The sequence below is a fragment of the Esox lucius genome, chromosome 8 (genome assembly GCF_011004845.1).
Source record: "Esox lucius isolate fEsoLuc1 chromosome 8, fEsoLuc1.pri, whole genome shotgun sequence".
Taxonomy (NCBI): domain Eukaryota; kingdom Metazoa; phylum Chordata; class Actinopteri; order Esociformes; family Esocidae; genus Esox; species Esox lucius.
In genome coordinates, this window is record NC_047576.1 from 24,646,321 (window position 1) to 24,667,381 (window position 21,061).

Consider the following 21,061-nt stretch of genomic DNA (forward strand, 5'->3'; position numbering starts at 1 on the left):
TGTTGTACCAGAGTGAATGCTGCAGTCACCTTTGTTTTACTTGTGAATGCAATGTTCATTGTGGTTTAATCAGATGAAGGTAATTCTCCTGTTTGAAAATATATAATTTTGTATCCACTTTCAACAACCTGTATGTATTTGTCTTTTGTAGTAGAAAATGCTACCCATGCAATCCTGGTAGATGTTAGTCGTGACTGTGTCATCCAAGACAGATGGAGGTTATAGAATTACAGGAATAGCTGGTGTGTTTTCTTCACTTTCTTTGTTCTTTAGATATAAGGCATGTTTTTGTCACAGGCTATTCAGAGTGATATTTTGCTAGAGAGAGTCAGCAGGAGTGAGAGAGAGAGGGAAATACACAGCGTTATTAAGTGGTCCAACTGTGGATGTGTTATGAGGCAGTGTTTGTCATGTCTTACCTTTACACTGGAGAGACCATGGTTTTCCTCCACAGTGTGAATAAGGACAACAATAAATGGTTGGGCTCCAGCTGCTGTTTTGGACTGCCAGTTACTCTTCCTGAGATCCACAGAAACGATTAAACACATCCTAATACAGAACATGAATAACTTTCATTTCTAGTCAGAAGCATATTTGTTGTATTATATACCACTGGAAACAATGGAAATGTATTTAATATCAACATTAGTAATATTTTATTCCTAAATAGCAAAACATGTTCTTTACTGTCCTTACTTAAACAATTTTAAACATTCATATTTACTAATATCGTGCCCTTAAAATACATAATATATCGATTTGGATTATCTTAAGTAATCTTAAGTATTTATATATAGTAAAATTTATTTTTATCTGGGGCTGTCCTGAAGGTAATACAACTTTTGCAGTGGAAACCATTGTCAATTACACAAACACTATGACATTGATAACACAGGCATGGCATACTGGAGGTGTGTCCGTACCGTACGTACTTTCACAATGACGTGGTTCTGGTTGTATTACATTATACAACCATTCTTGTTGTGTTAGCAGAATACAGTGTGCTTTTATGTACCCAACAAGAGCATCATAGCCAAAGGAATAAATTGCCCTGACAGGCTAGATGTTTCCCAAGGACAGTCAGTCTGCCAGCCAACCAGACCAGCCAACCAGAATACCTAGTCAATCAAACAAGCCAACCCCACCAGCCAGCCAGCCAGCCAACCAGCCCAGCCAGCCAGCCAACTAGCTCAGCCAGCCAGCCAACCAGCCAGCCAACCAGCCCAGCCAGCCAACCAGCCAACTAGCTCAGCCAGCCAGACACTGTTCTTTAGTCCCTGGGTTATTTGACAGGCTAGGTGTTTCCCACAGCCAGACAACCAGCAAGCCAATTTGCCTAGGAGCCAGCCATCCCTCCTTAGAGTTTGTTATGGTAATTTGTCTCTCTTTCCATTGGATCTTCCCTCTCTTTCCCAGCCAGCCTCTTTATTAGAGGGCTTCCCAGTGTCTCTGGACTCCTTACTCCCAGTGTCTCTGGACACCAGCACAGTGGTGTCATTGTGTCAGTCCCTTTATACCTCACTCCTTCTGCACATGCCCCATAGGCTTCCAGGAGGACAGGGTGTCATTTTGGGCACGTCCTCTGTTTCCTCATTGTACCAGAGAGAATGAATTGCGGTTGGGATCACTTCTGAGGTTTTCCCAGTATGTGTCTGCATAGTGCTAATAGACAGAAATGACCTCACTCTTTTACACTACCTGCTATTGACTTTCCCCTCCATTGCACATTGCATTGTGAGAATCACAATGTCTTCTCTGTTGTCATCGCCTCAGGTTACTGTCTGACAGGGCTAACGACAGGCACTGGGATGCGTCCCAAATGGAAGCCCATTCTCCTTATAGTGCACTATTTTGGATTAGGGCTTGTGAAACTCATGTCAACAATAGGGCACTACATAGGTAGGAATTGATTTGGATAGAAGGTAGTGGTGTCACATCACCGCAATAATGCAGGCTTGGCTGTTTGTCGCTGATGTCCTCTGTGGTGTTACTGATCCAGCAAGCGTATAAGTCACTGTATTCTAGCTTGTCTCATTGAAGATGTTAACTGCTGGAACGGTGACACACAGACAAGCAACCTGGGCAGGACATGAAAAGTCATTATTTTCATTAAACATATTTATCTAAACAGCAACGGCAGGTCTAAAAAGGCTTGTGCTGGTTCACTGGTCCTGCCTTCATCAGTTTTCTCACTGTGCTGGACGGGCAGATAGATAAGCTATGCTTCTGCATAAGTTATTTCAAGGTCCTTCAAATGTATTTCCTTCAGAGCTTTTTTCCCTGGAGAATCTGAAGATGGAGCATTGTTCCACTGCAGACACAAGAGAAGAGAAGGGAAGCATACAGTGGAATTTCAGCCTTTATTACATTTATTACAATTTCGTCAACTAATTTGTCCGAGGTTGGCATTTGACCACACTGGCTGGCCAGACGATCATTCCAGAGCATACTGGGACCCACTCTCTCTATCAGAATGCAATTTAGCCTGAGTGAAATTGCATGGCGTTCCCCGGCCTTGCTCTCCACAGATCCATGACGAGGAATTCCGTAGCTGGATTAGTCACGCCTTGGCCTAGCAGTATTTACATTAGGGATGGATTTCACAGTGTTTTTAAGGGGACCACCTCTCTGCAGTTTAACATTGTGGAATGAAATAGGCCAATCACAGAGCACAGTCCCAAGGACTGGGTGGGATGGGGCGGTGGGGGAGTGTCTTACAGTATCAGGATATGAGGGACGGATTTAAATACGTGTGTTTTCATGTTAAAAAATTTAATATGGGCAAGAAGTCGTTACAAGGTTAGTAAATACTTGAAAAATGTTGCGTTATAAGTTCATGTTAATAGGGTTAGGGTTAGGGATTGGAAACATTGGTTTTCTGTTTTCTGGTCCCCACAAGGATAGAGATGCAAGGCTGGGTGTGTGTGTGTTTGTGTGTTTGTTCTTTGTGTGTGTGTGTGTGTGTGTGTGTGTGTGAATTAATGGCAGCAATCTACGGTTTTCCCTTAATGGGGATCATTTAAACTAATCTTCATTAAAACTAAACTTCATTAAAAGGTGTGTCTGTATACTGTTCTAATCCCATCTCTCTCTCTGTTTCCCCCAGAGGACCAGATTCCCCATGGCTTCCCCACCATAGACATGGGTCCCCAGCTGAAGGTGGTGGAACGGACCCGGACAGCCACTATGCTGTGTGCTGCTAGTGGCAACCCCGACCCAGAGATCTCCTGGTTCAAGGACTTCCTCCCTGTAGATATCAACAGCAGCAATGGACGAATCAAACAGCTCCGCTCAGGTACTCAGCCTCTATAAGATCCTCTCACATGTTAGGTTCCACAATGGTTTGCATCATATCAAACACACCCAATAAAATCAGTGAAATATAATAGCTATTCCCATGCTGTGTCAAACACGGAATATAAATAGGTTAGGGTAGAATGTGTAATTTTTAAATGCTAATATACCATGGCCAAATCATTCCTTGGAGTTTTGAATAAATGTTTTTCTGCTTTAATTTAACAGCACATAGCTCTATAATTCTGTAAGTGTTTCTCTAGGGTTAACTCGGCTGTGATTCTGTACCTGCAAATGGTACCCTTAGTTGGCTGTGATTCATATTGCCATTCTGTCCAACCAGTATAGCCTTGGCACAACTCACAAAGAGCTTGTATCCAAGCCCCAACGAGGACAGCACCGAGAGCAAGCCGTTTGTTTATCGTCTAACACCAATCACCGGTGAGGACAATGCAACCAAGCCATTTGTCCATTAGCGGCGCAGTAGCCAATCAAGAGCGACAATGGAGAGCCTCAGTGTCATAGTCCTATTCTCAAGCCTTAACATGAGAACGACAACCAGTTTCAGGTGACCTTTGTCCACAAATGAGAAGAGCTGTGTAAAGTATTGTGTCAGTGAGGCAGATGCAGCAAAAGCTGTCCAAAATGTCATACCTGTTTCCCCCCCAGCACTACTTCCTAAACAATTAGCACTGACTTAACCAAAAGCTTTCCATATCCTGAGCTGAACCCATTAAAAGCCCAGCCCTGGCAGAGTTGGAGATAATGTAGAAACGAACAGTGTTCCCTTTTACCCAGAGGCCTCTCCTCTGGCTCCTGTGTACCAAGGCGGACGCACACACACACACACACCCACACACACACACACACACATACATACACACACACAGAGGAAAGGCTGAGAGACAGGCTTCAGGACATGTCTAGTCTGTGTTGTCAATGGCAACCTTTCCCCAGTATAGCCTTCTGTAGGGTAATGCCCAAAAGTAGGGCACTGTATAGGGAAAAGGGTTTGGGTTGGGACGACCTCCATGTAGCTTTGAAGCCTGTGGAAGCTGAAGGATGTTCCAGACAGGCCTCTTCCATGGGGCCTCAGGTGAGAACAGATCCTCCCATCATGTTTAATGAACATGACAGAGCTGTCATTGTTTCAATTTGGTTCATATTTCCGATTTGCCTTCTTCGTCACGCGTAGGCCGTGCCCCAACTGGCACTCGACTTCCTTTAAGGTGCAGAGCTCTGGTCAAAGGCAGTGCACTACACTGGGTGGAGGGTGCCATTTGGGATGCACTCACTGTCCCACTGCAGTCTAGCACAGATGGGCGTATCTGTTTACTTCTTTTTTTAACATGCTGCCCATTCGTTAAGCGTCTGTCAGAACAGCTGACCGGGTACCATGTCATTAACTTGACATTCAAGCCATTTATTTGTTCAAATACAATACATTATGCGCCAGTGAGATTACATTTGCTCATAAATTAGTATCCCTATTACAGAACCTTTTATCCATCAAGGAATGCTAATAGCTCCATTTTTCAATTTGAGACCTTTGCACTCTGTTGGCAAATGAAAGACAGGCCACCGTGTGTCCTTTGCCTCAAATGGAGCTCAGAGCTCTACCACCCCTCTACTCAGGCTGTCACACAGACAGCACCCTATTCCCCTGTGGTGCACATCCTCATCCCAGCGTCAGGTAGTGCACTACGTCAGGAGTAGGGTGACCTTCAGGACACAGCCTTAAGCATGTCATTGTTTCCCCGGTAATTATCGATAGGCTTGTCCAAACCAGGCAGTCTGGTCCCAGGCATTGATCGACACTGTTTACCATGCAGGCCACGCGATAAGCAAACATGACCGTCCTCCGCTGGCCAAGGGATCTGACGGGGAGGAAGAGAAGGGCAGGAGAGGTGTAGGAGTGGAAGAGGAGGAGGATTAGTGTCTCTAGACATGGCTAAACCTCTGTCCTTTTCCATAAATACTCCCGGAGTAGCAGGAGTACAAGGCCACGCTTCTGTGTGTGACCAGTCACTCTCCTGGGCCCGGCTGACTCACCGGGTCTGCCTGCCAAATGTTGCCCTATTCCCTTTTAAGTGCCCTCCGTTCCAAGGCTTCCGCTCAAACCGTAGTGGTCTATAACAGAGACCGCGGAGGGCCGTTGGGTACACACCATAGCTGATCGGGGGTTCTTTCCGTCGGTGCCTGCTACGGCACGTGCCTGAGTGTATAATGCCATCAGGGAGTTATTGTGGAAATAAAAACAGGTTACGATGATGTGTTAAATATAGGCGGAGTAAGGGACTAATGTAATCCAAGGTAACAACTGCTAGTGATTAACCCCGGTGTATTTATCCCAACTATAGGGAGATGAATACGTGCCTACTGTATCCAGGACATCGTGAAAACATAATAAAGCCCTATTATTTTTCGCAATGTACCAAGTACCTGCTACACTCAAATCTGTCACGGACAAACAAAGCCTGCGATGGACGTGCCGTCCCAAAACCCACCCGACCCTGGGGCACCGAGGCTGTGTGTCTGTCCTGGCAGGTCTCAGCGTAGACCCGGTCCACTTTAAGCTGCTGATGACCTCATCGTCATGGGACACACAGCTTTTAGGGGGCAGTCTGTCCTTTCTGTCCGCCCCCTCCTCCACCTCTATGCTCCTGTCCGATGAGTGGACTATGGTGTTGGTTCATTATCCAGATGAGGTATATCTGTATAGTAACCAAACCGACTCCTCCAGCGTTTGTTGCATATGAACAGATATGCCCAAATGACCCCATACTAACACCAACCGGAACAATGTATTCAGACCAAACAAGCAGATAATTTCAGGGTTCTGCACATAGATGATTGATTTGAAAAAGATGTGTATGAAACAGGTAATTTGAACAGTGATCCTAGTCATTTTGGAATTAATCAGTATACAAATAGCATTGCACCCGCTTTAGACAGTTGTTCTCCTATAATGCAGCAACAACATCACAGATAAGGCTGCTGGTTCCAGGACTCATAGTTTCGTATTGTTGCATCAGATACTGTATGTACCTATTGTTTCTGTTAGCCTGATTACAACAGGAGGGCTGAACACACCATGTAAGTTATATAGTATAGTTATGCCTTAGGTAACAGCCAGAAACAGGCTGGTTTTGGGTGAACAGAGGGTCAGCCCACTCTAGACTGATATTAATGAGTCAACAAGCTGTTTGGGAGAACATGTAGCTTTGTGATCGTAACAGACTGACAGCTCAGTAGCACAAAGCGCCAGGTGTATACAGTAGCACCAACCGCCGGGCGTATAGCCCAAATAACCATGGGTAGAAAAGAAATAGGCAGATGTAGACAACATGAAGAATTCTGATTATAACACAGTACTGGCTTCTAAAACACATAGCCTCCAGGTGTGTTGTACAAACAGGGAAGTGCCTAGCACTCAAATCTATTGACAAAATATACATTCACTTCATATAGGATAATAGCTATGGCACTGTAGGTTCTAGTTACAGATAACCGGATTAGTTACCACACTGACACGCTTACCCAATATAGCAAAATGCATAACAGTGTGTTATACCCAGAAATTAAAAAAGGGATTTATTTTCTTTATATAATTTTTCTTCAGGCTGAGGGGAAAATAGCTAGAGGAACTCAAGAATCAAGCTGTTTTTTTCCTCTGCTCTCCTTCTTTTTATTCACTCTCTTTTTATATCAATCTCTTTCTCTCTTTTTATGTCAGTCTTTTTTTCTGTCTCTTTCTATGTCGACCTCTTTCTTGCTCTCTTTCGTCTTTGTACTAATGCTTCTCTCTAATCTTATTTGCATTCACATTACCTCTCCAGGTGGTACACCAATCAGAGGTAAGAATGCTGGGTGCAGAAAAATGTCCACTCACTCATTCTCCTGTGCTCCTCCTCGTTCTCCACGTTCTCCTCCTCCTTCTCCTTCCCCTTTCACCTCACAATGTCCCCATCTTCAGTTCACTGTCCTCCCTCTTCAGGTCCTGAATCCTTCTCTGCTTCAACGCGTGACCCTTTGTAAAAGTCTGGTCTACTGCATCTAAACAAGAAAAACCTCAAAGAAAGAATCCATAAAGTCCTTACTAGACCTATTCAAATTGAAAGTTAGCCCAAAAAAAACTGCAATGCCATGGAAACGAAAGTTATCTAAGATGGACCGGCTTAAACTGTAGAAATACAAAACATTCCCATTTAGAATGGCAGCTCTGTCCCAGGTCTGGCTGGTGATCTCTTGACCACTCTGTCAACGTTATATTCCTGCACTCCCTACCATGAGCTTGAAACGCTTCCATTTAAATACACAGCGTATGATGGGATGGACACCTGATGTGATTAGCAGTCTGTATGGTGTTGTAGACGTCAACTCTGACCCCTGCCTAAGCACTGCTCTGAAAGGCTATTGTCCGAGGCAGGATGAAGGGAAAGTTATTAACTTAAGCCTCTCATGGGCAAAGTGAGAGTGGAGCTTCTGGCTGCCAGCTAAACTGTCTTTGTTATGAGACTCCAAAACCCAGAACCTCCCTGGCGTCGCCCCCAATGGCACCCTGTTCCCTACAAAGTGCCCATCTCAATAGTCAGATTGTGTGTATTATATAGTGGGCCATTTGGGATGACGTCTCTCTCTCTGCCGAAGAAGTCATCTGATAGTTTTGACAGCTTGATTTCATATGAAGCAGAGGAGCCAGAACAGGATTAGGTGGTCGGGTAACCGTGAACTTCACCATTTGCCTGCTGCTCACCTTGTCGTTTCTCTGAAGATGAAGAACATGACATGTCATCGAGGGGTCTCTGCCATGACGACGCGCCAAAGGGAAATGTCCCAAATGACACCCTTTACTTTTCACTGGGGGCCTACAGTATGATAGGGTCAATACATAATCAATAACTAACTGTGAAGCAGACTTATCTGGCAATAACCAACCAATGCATTATGCTACTGCCTTCACTTTGGGAACAGTGGGAGATTTGCCCTACCGCACACAGAGCTCTAAGCTCAGATCTCTTCATGATCGTCCTAGAGGGATAATGTACTTGGAACAGGTCTCGCATTATCATTCTGACACAAGTGCGATGTTCTACGGAATGGAAAAGGCGTGCCTGTGTCGCGCTGGGTTTGGGTGAAAGTTTCCGTGTCCGTGTGAATGAGTTTGTCTGAGTCTCTGTGTGACATTTTAAGCATCCGCCTACGAAGACAGAACTCCCTGATTACTGGCGTAGCATAGAAGCTGCCTGATAGAGATACATCTGGGCGCCCCTCCACCTTACCTGACTCCACGTTCACACACTGTAGACGTCGTCACACACCCATGGCCGTTTATTTCCGTCTGAATTCGTTATCAGCGCATTATCATCCCATATGATGCATTTCAGGATGAACTTCTGAAATATATTTGTGCATATATTCTCTATTAATGTTCCGTCGGCACCCCACTGACAACAAACTGCATGATGTGTGTAACATCATGGTCGACAGCATCACTGTACATAACCACCACAAACACAGTCATATTGTCTGTCCAAAACGATCGACTGTTATAAATATGCAACAGTATATATATCTATACAGATGGGTCCAGAAATATTTGGACACTGACACAAGTCTTGTTATTTTGGCTGTTTACCAGAATATATTCAAGTTACAGTAAAAACAAATAATATGGGCTTAAAGTGCAGGCTCTCAGCTTTAATGTCAGGGTATTCACATCCAAATTTGAGGAAGGGGAAGAATTACAGCTCTTTAATAAGTAGCCCCCTCTTTTTCAAGGGACCAAAAGCAGTTGACTCAAAAGCTGTTTCATGGACAGGTGTGGGCTATTCCTTCGTTATTTCGCCATCAATTAAGCAGGTTAAAGGTCTGGAGTTGATTCCAGGTGTGGCATTCACATTTGGAATCTGTTGCTGTGAACTCACAACATGCGGTCAAAGGTGCTCTCAATGCAAGTGAAACAGGCCATCCTTAGGCTGCAAAAAAATTCATCCATCAGAGAGATAGCAGGGACATTAGGAGTGGCCAAATCAACTCTTTGGTAATTTCAGAGAAAAACAGAACACACTGCAACACAAAAAGGCCTGGACATCCATGGAAGACAACTGTGTATACTTAGCCAAAAACATCTAAAGAAGCCAGCCCAGTTCTGGAACAGCATTCTTTGGAAAGATGAAACTAAGTTCAACCTGTACCAGAATGATGGGAAGAAAAAAGTATGGAGAAGTCTTGGAACGGCTCATGATCCGAAGCATAACACATCATCTGTAAAACACGGTGGAAGCAGTGTGATGGCATGAGCATGCATGGCTTCCAATGGCACTTGGTCACTAGTTAATGATGTAACAGAAGCAGCCGGATGAATTCTGAAGTGCATTGGGATATATTGTCTGCTGAGATTCAGCCAAATTTAGAAGTTGATTGGACAGCGCTACACTTTACAATGACCGAAAACATATACTGTGAAAGCAACCCAGCATTTTTTAGGCAAAGAAGTGGAATATTCTGCAATGGCAGAGTCAATCACCTGATCTCAACATGATTGAGAATGCATTTCACTTACTGAAGACAAAACATAAGTCAGAAAGTTCCATGCACAAACAATAACTGAAGACAGCTGCATTAAAGGCCTGGCAAAGAATCACAAAGGAGAAAATCCAGCGTTTGTTGATGTACATGTGTTCCAGAATTCAAGCAGTCATTGCCTGCAAATGATTCTCGACAAAGTATTAAAAATGAACATTTTGTTTATGATTTTGTTAATTTGTCCAATTACATTTGAGCCCTTGAACTAAGGATACTGGGTATGAAAATGGTTGCAATTCCTAAATGTTTCATACAAAATTATTGTTCAACCCTTTGAATTATAGCTGGAAGTATGCACTTCAATAGTATTTTGGTTGTTTCATTTCAAATCCATTGTGGTGGCGTGCAGAGTCAAAATTATGAAAATTGTGTCAGGGTCCAAATATTTCCAGCCCTAACTGTATGTATATAAATGCACTAGGATGTATGCTTTGATAAATGGTACGAGAAAATGTTGAAACGTTTTTATCTCTGTGAGTGAGTGGAAATCAGGTGAGTGTTGTGTTCATGGTTCTGGCTGAAAACAAAGAGGCCACATCGTTTGAGAAATGTTTCAGATTTTTACTGTCACGACAAGTAGAGCAGATGATAACAACTAATCAGTGTTGAACAGAGAATACTGGATTAGTGATGTGTGCCTAGTTCACCTTTGGCAAAGTGATGGAAGACGGTGATAAGCCGACAGTGATAAGAAGACAGTGGAGGAGAGAGTGAGGAGGAGAGAGTGAGGAGGAGAGAGTGAGGAGGAGACAGTGAGGAGGAGAGAGTGAGGAGGAGAGAGTGAGGAGGGGACAGTGAGGAGGAGAGAGTGAGGAGGAGAGAGTGAGGAGGAGAGAGTGAGGAGGAGAGAGTGAGGAGGGGACTGTGAGGAGGAGACAGTGAGGAGGAGAGAGTGAGGAGGGGACAGTGAGGAGGAGACAGAGAGGAGGAGACCGTTAGGAGGGGACAGTGAGGAGGTGTAAATGAGGAGGTGGCTGTGAGGAGAAGACAGTGAGGGGCAGGCAGTGAGGAGGAGCGAATGAGGAGGAGGCTGTGAAGAGAAGAGTGAGGGGCAGACAGTGAGGAGAAGAGTAAGTAAGTGATTGTGATGACTCATAGAATGCCTCAGGTCTGCATTTGACTTTTGGGTTGGAAACTGAGAAGATATTTTGATAATGAGACAATAGATGTATAATTCACCTTTCAGTGGCTGTAACCCTTTGGCTTCCCTTCATGGGTTCATTCTCATAGTACCAAACAGATGAGCTAGAGTTTCAGTTAAGGACCATTCAGAAGGGTATTAAAATGTCTCCTGCAAGTCCCTAATTTAAAGCCCAATGCACCAGTCTGTGCTTTGCTCTTTGTCAGTGCTACCCCACTGATATAGACTTGTTCTGGTATAGACTGCACATGGATGACAAGTTGGTCTGACTATTGTTTTGTGTGTGTGTGTGTGTGTGACTTTGAATTAGTGTACACGTTTTAACACGTACCTGTAGTTGTGTCCCAAATGGCACCCTATTCCCTATCTTCCCCGTAAGGCTCTACAACGCTCGGGCACCACTGAAGGTAGGGGAAACGGTGTCCTTTGGGATGCATCCATGCTGGATCCCATTCTGTCAGTCTGCGTGGACTCTGAGCCTTGACTATGTGCCGTCTCTCTTCAGGAGCTCTCCAGATAGAGAACAGTGAAGAGTCGGACCAGGGCAAGTACGAGTGCGTGGCGGTCAACAGTGCCGGGATCCGCTACTCGGCTCCAGCCAATCTCTACGTGAGAGGTAAGAGCCCTGGCCGATGAGCGGGTCACTGCTAACGTTGGGGGGCCATCCACCTTATTGTTGTCCATGTCTTCCCTCTGCTGCTCTCTGGTCGAGCACTAAAGACAAGTTTAAGGTAACCCACTCCACAGCTCCACAGCCAGGTCTGCTCTGTGTTCCAGCTAACCCATTCCTCTCCACAGCGAGCCTGTTTTACCACACATATAGTCCGCATGGATCTATGTTCCCCTCACCGCCAGGCTGGCTGGAGCTGACAGATGCCATCTACCTCCTTCCTGCTTGGACAAATAGAGCACCTGCCCAGGCGACGAGTCAGTGATTGTCATCCTAGTTGGGTTGGACACGTTGGTGCCTGTTCTTTTGTTCTTCCAATGTTTTGTCTATCCTCTGAGTGAAGTTTATTTTTCTTTTCTATTGGGTGACTGTACACCGACTCGTCCCTTGTTGTAAGTGTTTTTGACCCCATTCACCTCAGATGAAATGAAAATTGATGGTTTTGATGTTTAGAGGTGAATGGGAGGTCAGGTGAGGTTTCACCAGATTTGCTTGGGTTGTGTTCACAAATGGTGCTCGATTACATATGAAGTCAACTTCTTTTGTGCTTTGCTAAAGAACATTTTGAGGCCATTTTTTAGAAAGGTTTGGTGAAGTAGAGAAAGAGTTGAAATGGGTACATCATGTAGAGAGAGCGTTACATACAGGTGGAAAAGCATCATGGGTACTATTACCCTGAGAGGAGGAACGTCCCCTATCAACAGGATGCTAGTCATTCAATGGAAGAGATACAGTTACCTGAGGGAAGGAACATCCCCTATCAACAGGATGCTAGTCATTCAATGGAAGAGATACAGTTACCTGAGGGAAGGAACGTCCCCTATCAACAGGATGCTAGTCATTCTATGGAAGAGATACAGTTACCTGAGGGAAGTAACGTCCCCTATCAACAGGATGCTAGTCATTCTATGGAAGAGCCATAATTATCCTGAGGGAAGGAACATCCCCTATCAACAGGATGCTAGTCATTCTATGGAAGAGCTACAATTATCCTGAGGGAAGGAATGTCCCCTATCAACAGGATGCTAGTCATTCTATGGAAGAGGTACTGTTATCCTGAGGGAAGGAACGTCCCCTATCAAAAGGATGCTAGTCATTCAATGGAAGAGCTACAATTATCCTGAGAGGAGGAACGTCCCCTATCAACAGGATGCTAGTCATTCAATGGAAGAGCTACAGTTATCCTGAGAGGAGGAATGTCCCTTGAGATGAACAAGATGTTAGTCATTCTATAAAGCAGTCTGAAATGGCAGTGTGTTCCCCCCAGGTCACTGCTTCGCTTGGAGAAAACAGTGCTGTTTAGGACATAATCAACCCAACAGGGCTAATTTCATATCCCACTCTGAGCCCAGAGGCTTTCAGAAGAATAATAACATGAAGTTCTCAAAGGCAATGTTCCTTATTCCAAAAAAAAAAAAAAAGGCCTTTACATGACCCTTTGTGATTTTTAAACCTTAGTTTTTTTTTAATGAAATGTTTCCCACTTGGCTCTGCTACTGAAACCATTCAAATATATCCTGTCTAGATTTGTTTTAGATCACATTGTGTGGGTTTCCATAGCAACAATATTTATGAAGATGCCTTAATTAGTGTCTTAATCAAGTATTAATTTCTAGCATTGCGTTAATTGCTTTGTTTTTAAGCTCTTTAAATTAAAAGTTGCTTTTCTTCCAGTTGGGGGAAAAAATTGTCTTACAGTATTTCTTGTAGTGTTTCTGTATTTTTAAACGTTGATTTTATAACATTCCCACCAGGTAACTTGTTCAGGTATCTGTCATTCATTTGGTTTCTGACATGTCTATGGGATAAACACAGCAGTCTTTCCTCCCTGCACTGCAGTAGATACCTTCTGTGTAAACTGCCCTCAGGTTGCCCTCTGACCTACGGAAAGAAATCATCTGCGTCTGGAAACATGGAAACCACCTATTTCAACCCGGCTCGTAAATTCTCCCAAATTACATACATGACCCATTCATTGATAAGAAGGAATGTAATAAAAAACTATAAAAATAAAAAAACGATATAAAAGATGCATAGAATAGATGATAGCAGCCGTTCTCTTCGGTGCCGGGCTCCACTGTGGTTTGTCTGTGTTCCAAATGCTAACCTAACCCCCGGTATGATGCTCCATTTGACCAGTACCATGTTTATGTGTTCACTAAAAAGGCATTTGTGACACAGACCTTAACTCGGATCACAGAGGGAGTACAGTCGTGCGGAATATAAATTTAGGATTGGTCCGTTTGACGAATAGCGTTTAATATATATGTATGAGTGTTCTATAATCAGCCTGCACCTGCCCTGTGACAGGGAGGATGAGATTGACTACTTGATAGCGGTGTGTACAGGTTTGAATACGGGTGTGTGCTTGTGCATGTTTCTAAGTGTTGGTCTGTGTGTTTTATATGGTATGTGATATAATCCTGCAGTATTTCCATGTCTGTGTCAGTTTGCCTGTAGTTTGAATCTCAGCTTATGGAAAATGTGTGGCAGGGCACCATTTGCTGTGGCATTTTTCAATCTCCACTTTTTATTATGTTTCATAAAAAGTCCAGGACCAAAGCGTTTGAAATAGGTACAGATTGCTGGTTTTTGGACCGATTTGAATCCTGATTTGTCTTCTTGCACGCCATTTCTCTGTCCTTCACATCTGAGAGCTGCTGCAGGCTCTTTGCCTGTCTTGACCAATCAGATTTAAAGAAATAGCCTTTGTACAGGCCCGGGCGCACAAGCTCAAGGCTCTCCACTTTCCTTCGGTAGTTTCTTTATTTACAGATAGACTTGAGCAAAAACTCTTCAGTATAAATGTGGCAGCCTGTTTAATGCTAAGCTTTAGCAATTTATAGGCAACCTGAATCGTTGTATTACATGGAAACAAGATTATTTTTTTGTCTGATCAACTGTAGGCTTACTGCAGCTGCATACATCTTGGCCATTTTCTCCGGTAAGGGTGAGGGCTTGGGTAAACAAAATGTTAACGTCTGTTTATTCTGTTGACCATTGGTTTGAAAGAATGCAATTGGAATCAAATGTTGTCTTTTTATAGACTTGGACAACACATACTCAGTCTACAGTACATTATTAACTGGAATCAATCAATAAACACAACCGATGATATAAGTTTTTACTAGGCACTCAATTGCATAAAGCTAGTACATGATGCAAGCTTGCATAAAGCATGCTTAACCTTGTGATTTTTATCATGTTGCTTTGCATTTTCTGTGTATAGGAAATGAAATATCATTCTTATGAACAAAACCACGTCACCCCAAGGCCAGCGATTTTCCAGTATTATATTTGAAAAAAATCTATGTGATTAGAAAATTAGAAAAACTTTCCTTTGAGTGTTCAGTTAATTAGAACAAAAAGGGCAACAGATTGCTTTATCTTGATTTTCAGGATGAATACAGGCCGTGAAAGATGGGCCTCAATTCTCCTTCAGACTTTATACGTTTTAAGCAGGTGTCAGATTGAGGTATTGCCTTTGAGAACTGGGTTTCATTTGTGTTCTTCATCGAAAAAATATTGTAGCTTCCCTATTCCTTTATTTATTTTTTCCATTGAGTACCCTATTCCGTTATGCGTTGCTATGCATTTCTATACAGTGGATATAAAAAGTCTACACACCCCTGTTAAAATGCCAGGTTTTTGTGATGTAAAAGAATGAGACAAAGATTAATCATGTCAGAACCTTTTCCTCTTTTAATGTGACCTATAATGTGAACAATTAAATTGAAAAACAAACTGAAATCTTCGAGGGGGGAAAATGAAAATGAAAAACCTTACAATAACATGGTTCCATAAGTGTGCACACCCTCTTATAACTGGGGATGTGGCTGTGTCTGATCCAAAAGGTATCTTTGGCGCAAAAACAACACTGCACATCACCCATAGAACACCATACCCACAGTGAAGCATGGTGGTGGCAGCATCATGCTTTGGGGCTGTTTTTCTTCAGCTGAAACCAGGGCCTTAGTCAGGGTGGAGGGAATTATGAACAGTTCCAAATACCAGGCAATTTTGGCACAAAACCTTCAGGCATCCGTTAGAAAGATGAAGATGAAGAGGAAGTTCACCTTTCAGCACAACATCCAAATCCACAAAAGCATGGCTTCACCAGAAGAAGATTAACATTTTGGAATGGCCCAGCCAGAACCCAGACCTGAATCCAATTGAACATCTGTAGGGTGATCTGAAGAGGGCTGTGCATATGAGTTGTCCTCGCAATCTGTCAGATTTGGAGCGCTTTTGCAAAGAAGAGTGGGAAAATATTGCCACGTCAAGATGTGCCATGCTAATAGACTCCTACCCAAAAAGACTGAGTGCTGTAATAAAATCAAAAGGTTAAAGTATAAGTTTAAGGGTGTGCACACTTATGCAACCAGGTTATTGTGAGTTTTTTTTTAATTTTGTTTCTCCTCCTCAAAAATGTCAGTATGTTTTTCAATTGAATTGTTCATGTTATAGGTCACATTAAAGGTGGAAAAAGTTCTGACATGATTTATCTTTGTCAAGACTACCATATTTTTACATAGCTGTGTGTTTTCTTACTAATGTCTGTTTCTGTGAAACTGCATTGTTTTCGCTCTGTACAATGTTACTCTGTGTTGTTGTCACTCTGTACAATGTCATCCTGGGGTGTTGTGACTCTGTATAATGTAACTCTGGGTTGTTGAACAATGTCACTGTGGGTTATTGTTGCTCTGTACAATTTCTTTTTGTCTCTCCAGGTGTGCTCTACTTGACCAGTGTTATAATTTCCATTCTGATACCTGAAAGCTCTCTCTCTCTTTCTGTCTGTCTTCCTCTTTCTACGTGTGTGGGCTTAAAGTGCGTGTCTGTACTGGCTTCATGTCCATTGCTATGTTAAGTCATATACGCAGAGTGTATATGGGAGCGTTCATTTCACAAATGCTTATCCTGCTATTTAAAGACAAGTCATTGTGTGCATTCTCGTGTCTGTGTTTGCCTTACACTGGAGATACATTGGGGCTTCTTGTGTTAAGCGTCGCGTTGACACTAGAGGGTTTTTGTAATCAATGAAAGCAGCCACTTTCCTGCGGTTGCATTGTGTTTTCCTGCAGCGTACAGCTGAAAACATAAGCTGCTTCTATTTTCTGCCTCTGACTCTTGGTTCAGAGACGCAGAACCCAACTTTCATTGGTGAAAACATGAAATCTGCTGATAGCATGGGGCAACAGAGATTTGGACACCACTTAACAGTGGAGAATTCTAACAATTTTGACAGACAAAGGAATCCTTTCAAATAGAAGTATGTTCAGCATTCTACCAGATATTGACATTTCATCTTCTTTTATGTTGTCATCACTGTGGGTACTTTTGGGGATCCATTTTCCATCCACAAACGTATTTATGTAGCACCTTAAATAGTGATGCTGACCCTGTCCTGACGCCTCAACGTATCAACAGTGTTAGTCACCCAAGATCTCATGTGCCTTGGGGTTCTTTGAGTATCTCTGAAACTGTGTGTATGTCTGTTTTTATTTGTCCTTGTGTGTCTGTGTGTTTGTGTGTGTGTGCGTGTTTGTGCGTGCGTGTGTGTTTGCGTGTGAATGCACAGATCAAGGTTAGAAACCAGCTTTGAATCGAAGGAGACAAATCTATAATGCACTGACTCTTTAGATGCACTGTACTTTGGTCTGACGTAGAACATGATTTATAAGACCTCACTCATTGAAGTCTTCCCCATTGTGACCTATTTGGTGAAATGCGCTTGGAAACAAAGATGTTATCAGGCCATTGCCTTCACATTGAATTAGTGATGCACAGAGCTATCTTTTGTCAGTATACAGCATTGTGGGCAGGCCATTTTGTGTGTATGACTAATCCTGAGTCAGTGACGGCCATGTTTGATGTTTGTATTCATATCCAGTCTCTCTGCTCTCTTATAAATGTGGCCTGCCTTAGCTACCAGCAGGACAGTATCTGCTTTGTGTGCATAATGAAGTATTCTTGCCAGCCTGGGAGATTCTGACTGCATCTCAAACGGTACTTCTCCATTTATAGTGCACTATTTTGGTCTACATCTCAGAGTCGTGCAGTGTATAGGGAACATGGTTTGATTTGGGACACGGTGTCTGACTCTCTAATGCCATCTTAATTCACAGGAACCAGTCGATGGGTCTAAAGGTAGATCATGAGAGTAGTCAGAAACAGAGAGCAGTGTGCAAGAGTGTGTGCCTGTGTTCATTTGTTATGCACTATATGAGAGATGTTGCTTTGTATGTAATGTGTGTGTGTGTGTGTGTATCAGTGCTCTGGCTATTGTATCCATAGTATTTTCCTTACTCTCTCATGGATAAGCAGAAATATTTGCCTGTTTTACTCTGTTTCTCCTTCCTCTTCCTTTTTTCTCTTGTTTTTTTTTTTTTCTTGTTTTTTTCTCTTTTATCTTTATTCCCTCCATCATCACCGCACTCCGCCATCCATAAAACAATCCAAACCTCACCAAATCCTCTCAGATCAACGAGAAGGTTGGTTCTTTTCACTCTTTACCTCCCTGATCCTCCTCTGGAACCCCAGGGTTGGCCCAGGCCCGGTGGACTGGAGTCTGGCGGTGCCCCTGGCCTCATGCTGGGTGCCGCGGGCCCGTCCCGGCCTGATGACCTCTCAGGAGCCTCCCTGCGTCTGCCATCCTGAACCTCCACTGTGCATCTCTTACCTCCGTCCCCACCCTCCCTACCGCCGCTGCCCTGCCTGCATCCACCGGCTACATCCTGTTATGGCTTCAGTGTGCTTGGCATGGATGGATCTCCTCTCTCAGCTTGAGTCTGTTTACCTTATTCACTTCCTCAGGTGTTCCTCACCTCCCCTACACAGTGTCACCATTGTTGTCTAGACTATGTCACCGTATCTGTCTAGACCATGTCATCATAGCTGTGTAGTAGTAGACCATGTCACATTCGCTGTCTAGACCATGTCACATTCGCTGTCTAGACCATGTCACATTCGCTGTCTAGACCATGTCACATTGGCTGTCTAGACCATGTCACATTCACTGTCTAGACCATGTCCCATTTGCTGTCTAGACCATGTCACATTCACTGTCTATACCATGTCACATTCACTGTCTAGACCATGTAACATTCGCTGTCTAGACCATGTCACATTTGCTCTCTAGACCATGTCACATTTGCTCTCTAGACCATGTCACATTTGCTGTCTAGACCATCATGGCTGTGTCCAGTTGTACCCTAGTCCTTATACAGTCTAGTAATTTGGGCCTCAAGGGCTCTAGTCCAAATGTAGGTCACTATAGGGACTACGGTGTCCATTCACTCTGGGATCATCCATAGAACCTGACCCTGAGCCCTCACATCTTTGTTACCTACAGATTGTCTCCATGGTCCCAGTCTAGCTGAATGCACCACTTTCTCACCCTGACTTTTTTGTTTCTCATACACTTCCATCAGCTGGGAGCAGCCGTCCACCCTACAAACTTAAAGAAAACAGAGGCATTGGGATTTGCCCTCTCTAAGATACTAAGTCAGTGGTTGGCTGTGAATGTCTTTCTCATCTAGGGACTCATTTGAACGGATCTCAGTCTCGGTTCTATCTATTGTTTATGAAATCTTGAACTGGTGTAGCATATGTGCTCTCACTGAGATATATCTGATCGTTGCTCTTGTACTGTTCCTTGTCAACAGTGTGGTATGCCATTGTCTTATGTTCCAAATCCTGGGTTCAGGGAGCAGATATGAATGTTTCACCAAGCTTATGAGATCAGAACTATTTACATACAAGTTCAAATTTCAATACGTGCCTTTTCCCCCACCACCCTGGAACGCTTAGCCTATTTAGTAGAGGATGTAGTGTTATCCTGGTTAGCAGTGGAAAGCCTTTTGAGTTTTCAAGGAATTTAATTAGGCCAAAGCAGCTTTGATTGTTTATTTTGGAATGGCCATTCATTGCAGGCTTCCAGATTTAGTTCCCAGAACAATGAGAGCAGTATAAAACAAAGCGGGAGAGACTGCATAGGAGGAGATTCTTTTTAGAAGGACCCAGTGTGTCTTTCAGTCGTTTTTTTACAGTCAATCTTCCATGGCTGAGCTGAGAAGCTGTCTCTCAGTAGATGATAGAAAGTGTCTCTGGCCATCCTATCCTCCTGCCAACTCACACATCAGCCGGACACATTCTGAAATGGAGGTCTGTGCCCTCTGACAGTTTACCTTCCATTAATCCCAGACAGAGTAATGGATTTAGTAGAACAAACTATGTTCAAGAGTTAACTTATTCCTTTCCTCTCCCCTTTTTCATGTAAAAATACATAGTTAGGTGATTGTTCCAGAGAGACGTAAAAGAGAATGAACTGAGGGAAAGCCTCCTGGATTCTCTGTCCAGTTCAGTTGGCTAGGACTCTCTGATCTCCATTCTCTCTGTTCTAACAACAATTACTTCATCTTCATTTTGAAAAAGTCTCACACAGCAAGGAATCATTTTGCAACAGCAGGGTAATCAAACGAGGCAACATTAAAGATGTTGTCTACATGAGCAATCCACAAACTACTAGGCCAGTCATTGTTATATTGTGAATGCCAAATCCCTAAGTCAAGGCGGATAATTCTCCCATGTTTTGTCAAAATCTGCCTGGAGAGTATTTGGCTTAGACACAATGGAAGAATGCATAAAAGATGTTGGCAGATGTAGATAGATGTTGGTACTTGTTGGGTAGATGTTTGCAAATGTCAGTATACGATGATAGATGTTGATAGATGTCGCGAAGATTATGATAGATGATGAGAGATGTTAATAAGATCATGTTAAATGTTGGTAGACAAATTATCCTAGACTCTAATACAAGGTTAGTGTGAATGATGAACCTGGTGTTCTTAAATGTGTGTATAGTTCCCTTGTTATAGCGGACAGTAAAATCACCTTTTAATGAATACATAGTGGGCCTGCAGAACCACTACAGACTAGCCCACTGAACTCCAGTAGCTTCCCTGGCATCCATTAGAAATGGTCTGTGAGTTGGTCTGTAAATTGCTACAGGTTGAGTAATTGTTTGTTAGAGGGACACTTTATGTGATCATGCCAGCATGGCGTCATGCTCATAGCTTCTCTCCAGTGTTGACTCTCTGCCTGCTTCGTGCCTGGGCTGCTGCATGCCTTGCTTGACAATGTCAGTGTGCCAGAAAATATGTGTGCAACCCACGGTTGTGCTTCCAAACCCCTCCTCTCCCCTTCCATCCCAATCCCCCCCCCCCCCCCCCCCACACACACACACACACACCCAGGTCCAAATATGTACCTTTTTTATATCAGGATTCTGCCTTCAATCCCAAATCCTTCTTTGCCTCCCTCCTTTTCTTACACGTCTCTCTCTCTGTGGCATGCCGATGAAGATA

The 21,061-nt window shown here is 43.4% G+C and overlaps 1 protein-coding gene across 24 annotated transcripts in view; it reads left to right on the top strand.

Annotated features, from left to right (window-relative positions):
- Positions 1-21,061, top strand: part of ptprfa (protein tyrosine phosphatase receptor type Fa) — a 244,802-nt gene that overhangs the window by 135,862 nt on the left and 87,879 nt on the right. For 12 of the 24 annotated variants that reach the window (XM_020049027.2, XM_020049034.2, XM_020049036.2 and 9 more), the window contains exons 5-8: positions 3,107-3,295; positions 7,134-7,151; positions 11,529-11,639; positions 18,176-18,187. In XM_020049027.2, the coding sequence (XP_019904586.2) occupies positions 3,107-3,295; positions 7,134-7,151; positions 11,529-11,639; positions 18,176-18,187 (330 nt within the window). The remainder of the gene's footprint in view (positions 1-3,106; positions 3,296-7,133; positions 7,152-11,528; positions 11,640-18,175; positions 18,188-21,061) is intronic. The other 12 variants (XM_020049032.2, XM_020049043.2, XM_020049037.2 and 9 more) reach the window with 3 other exon arrangements.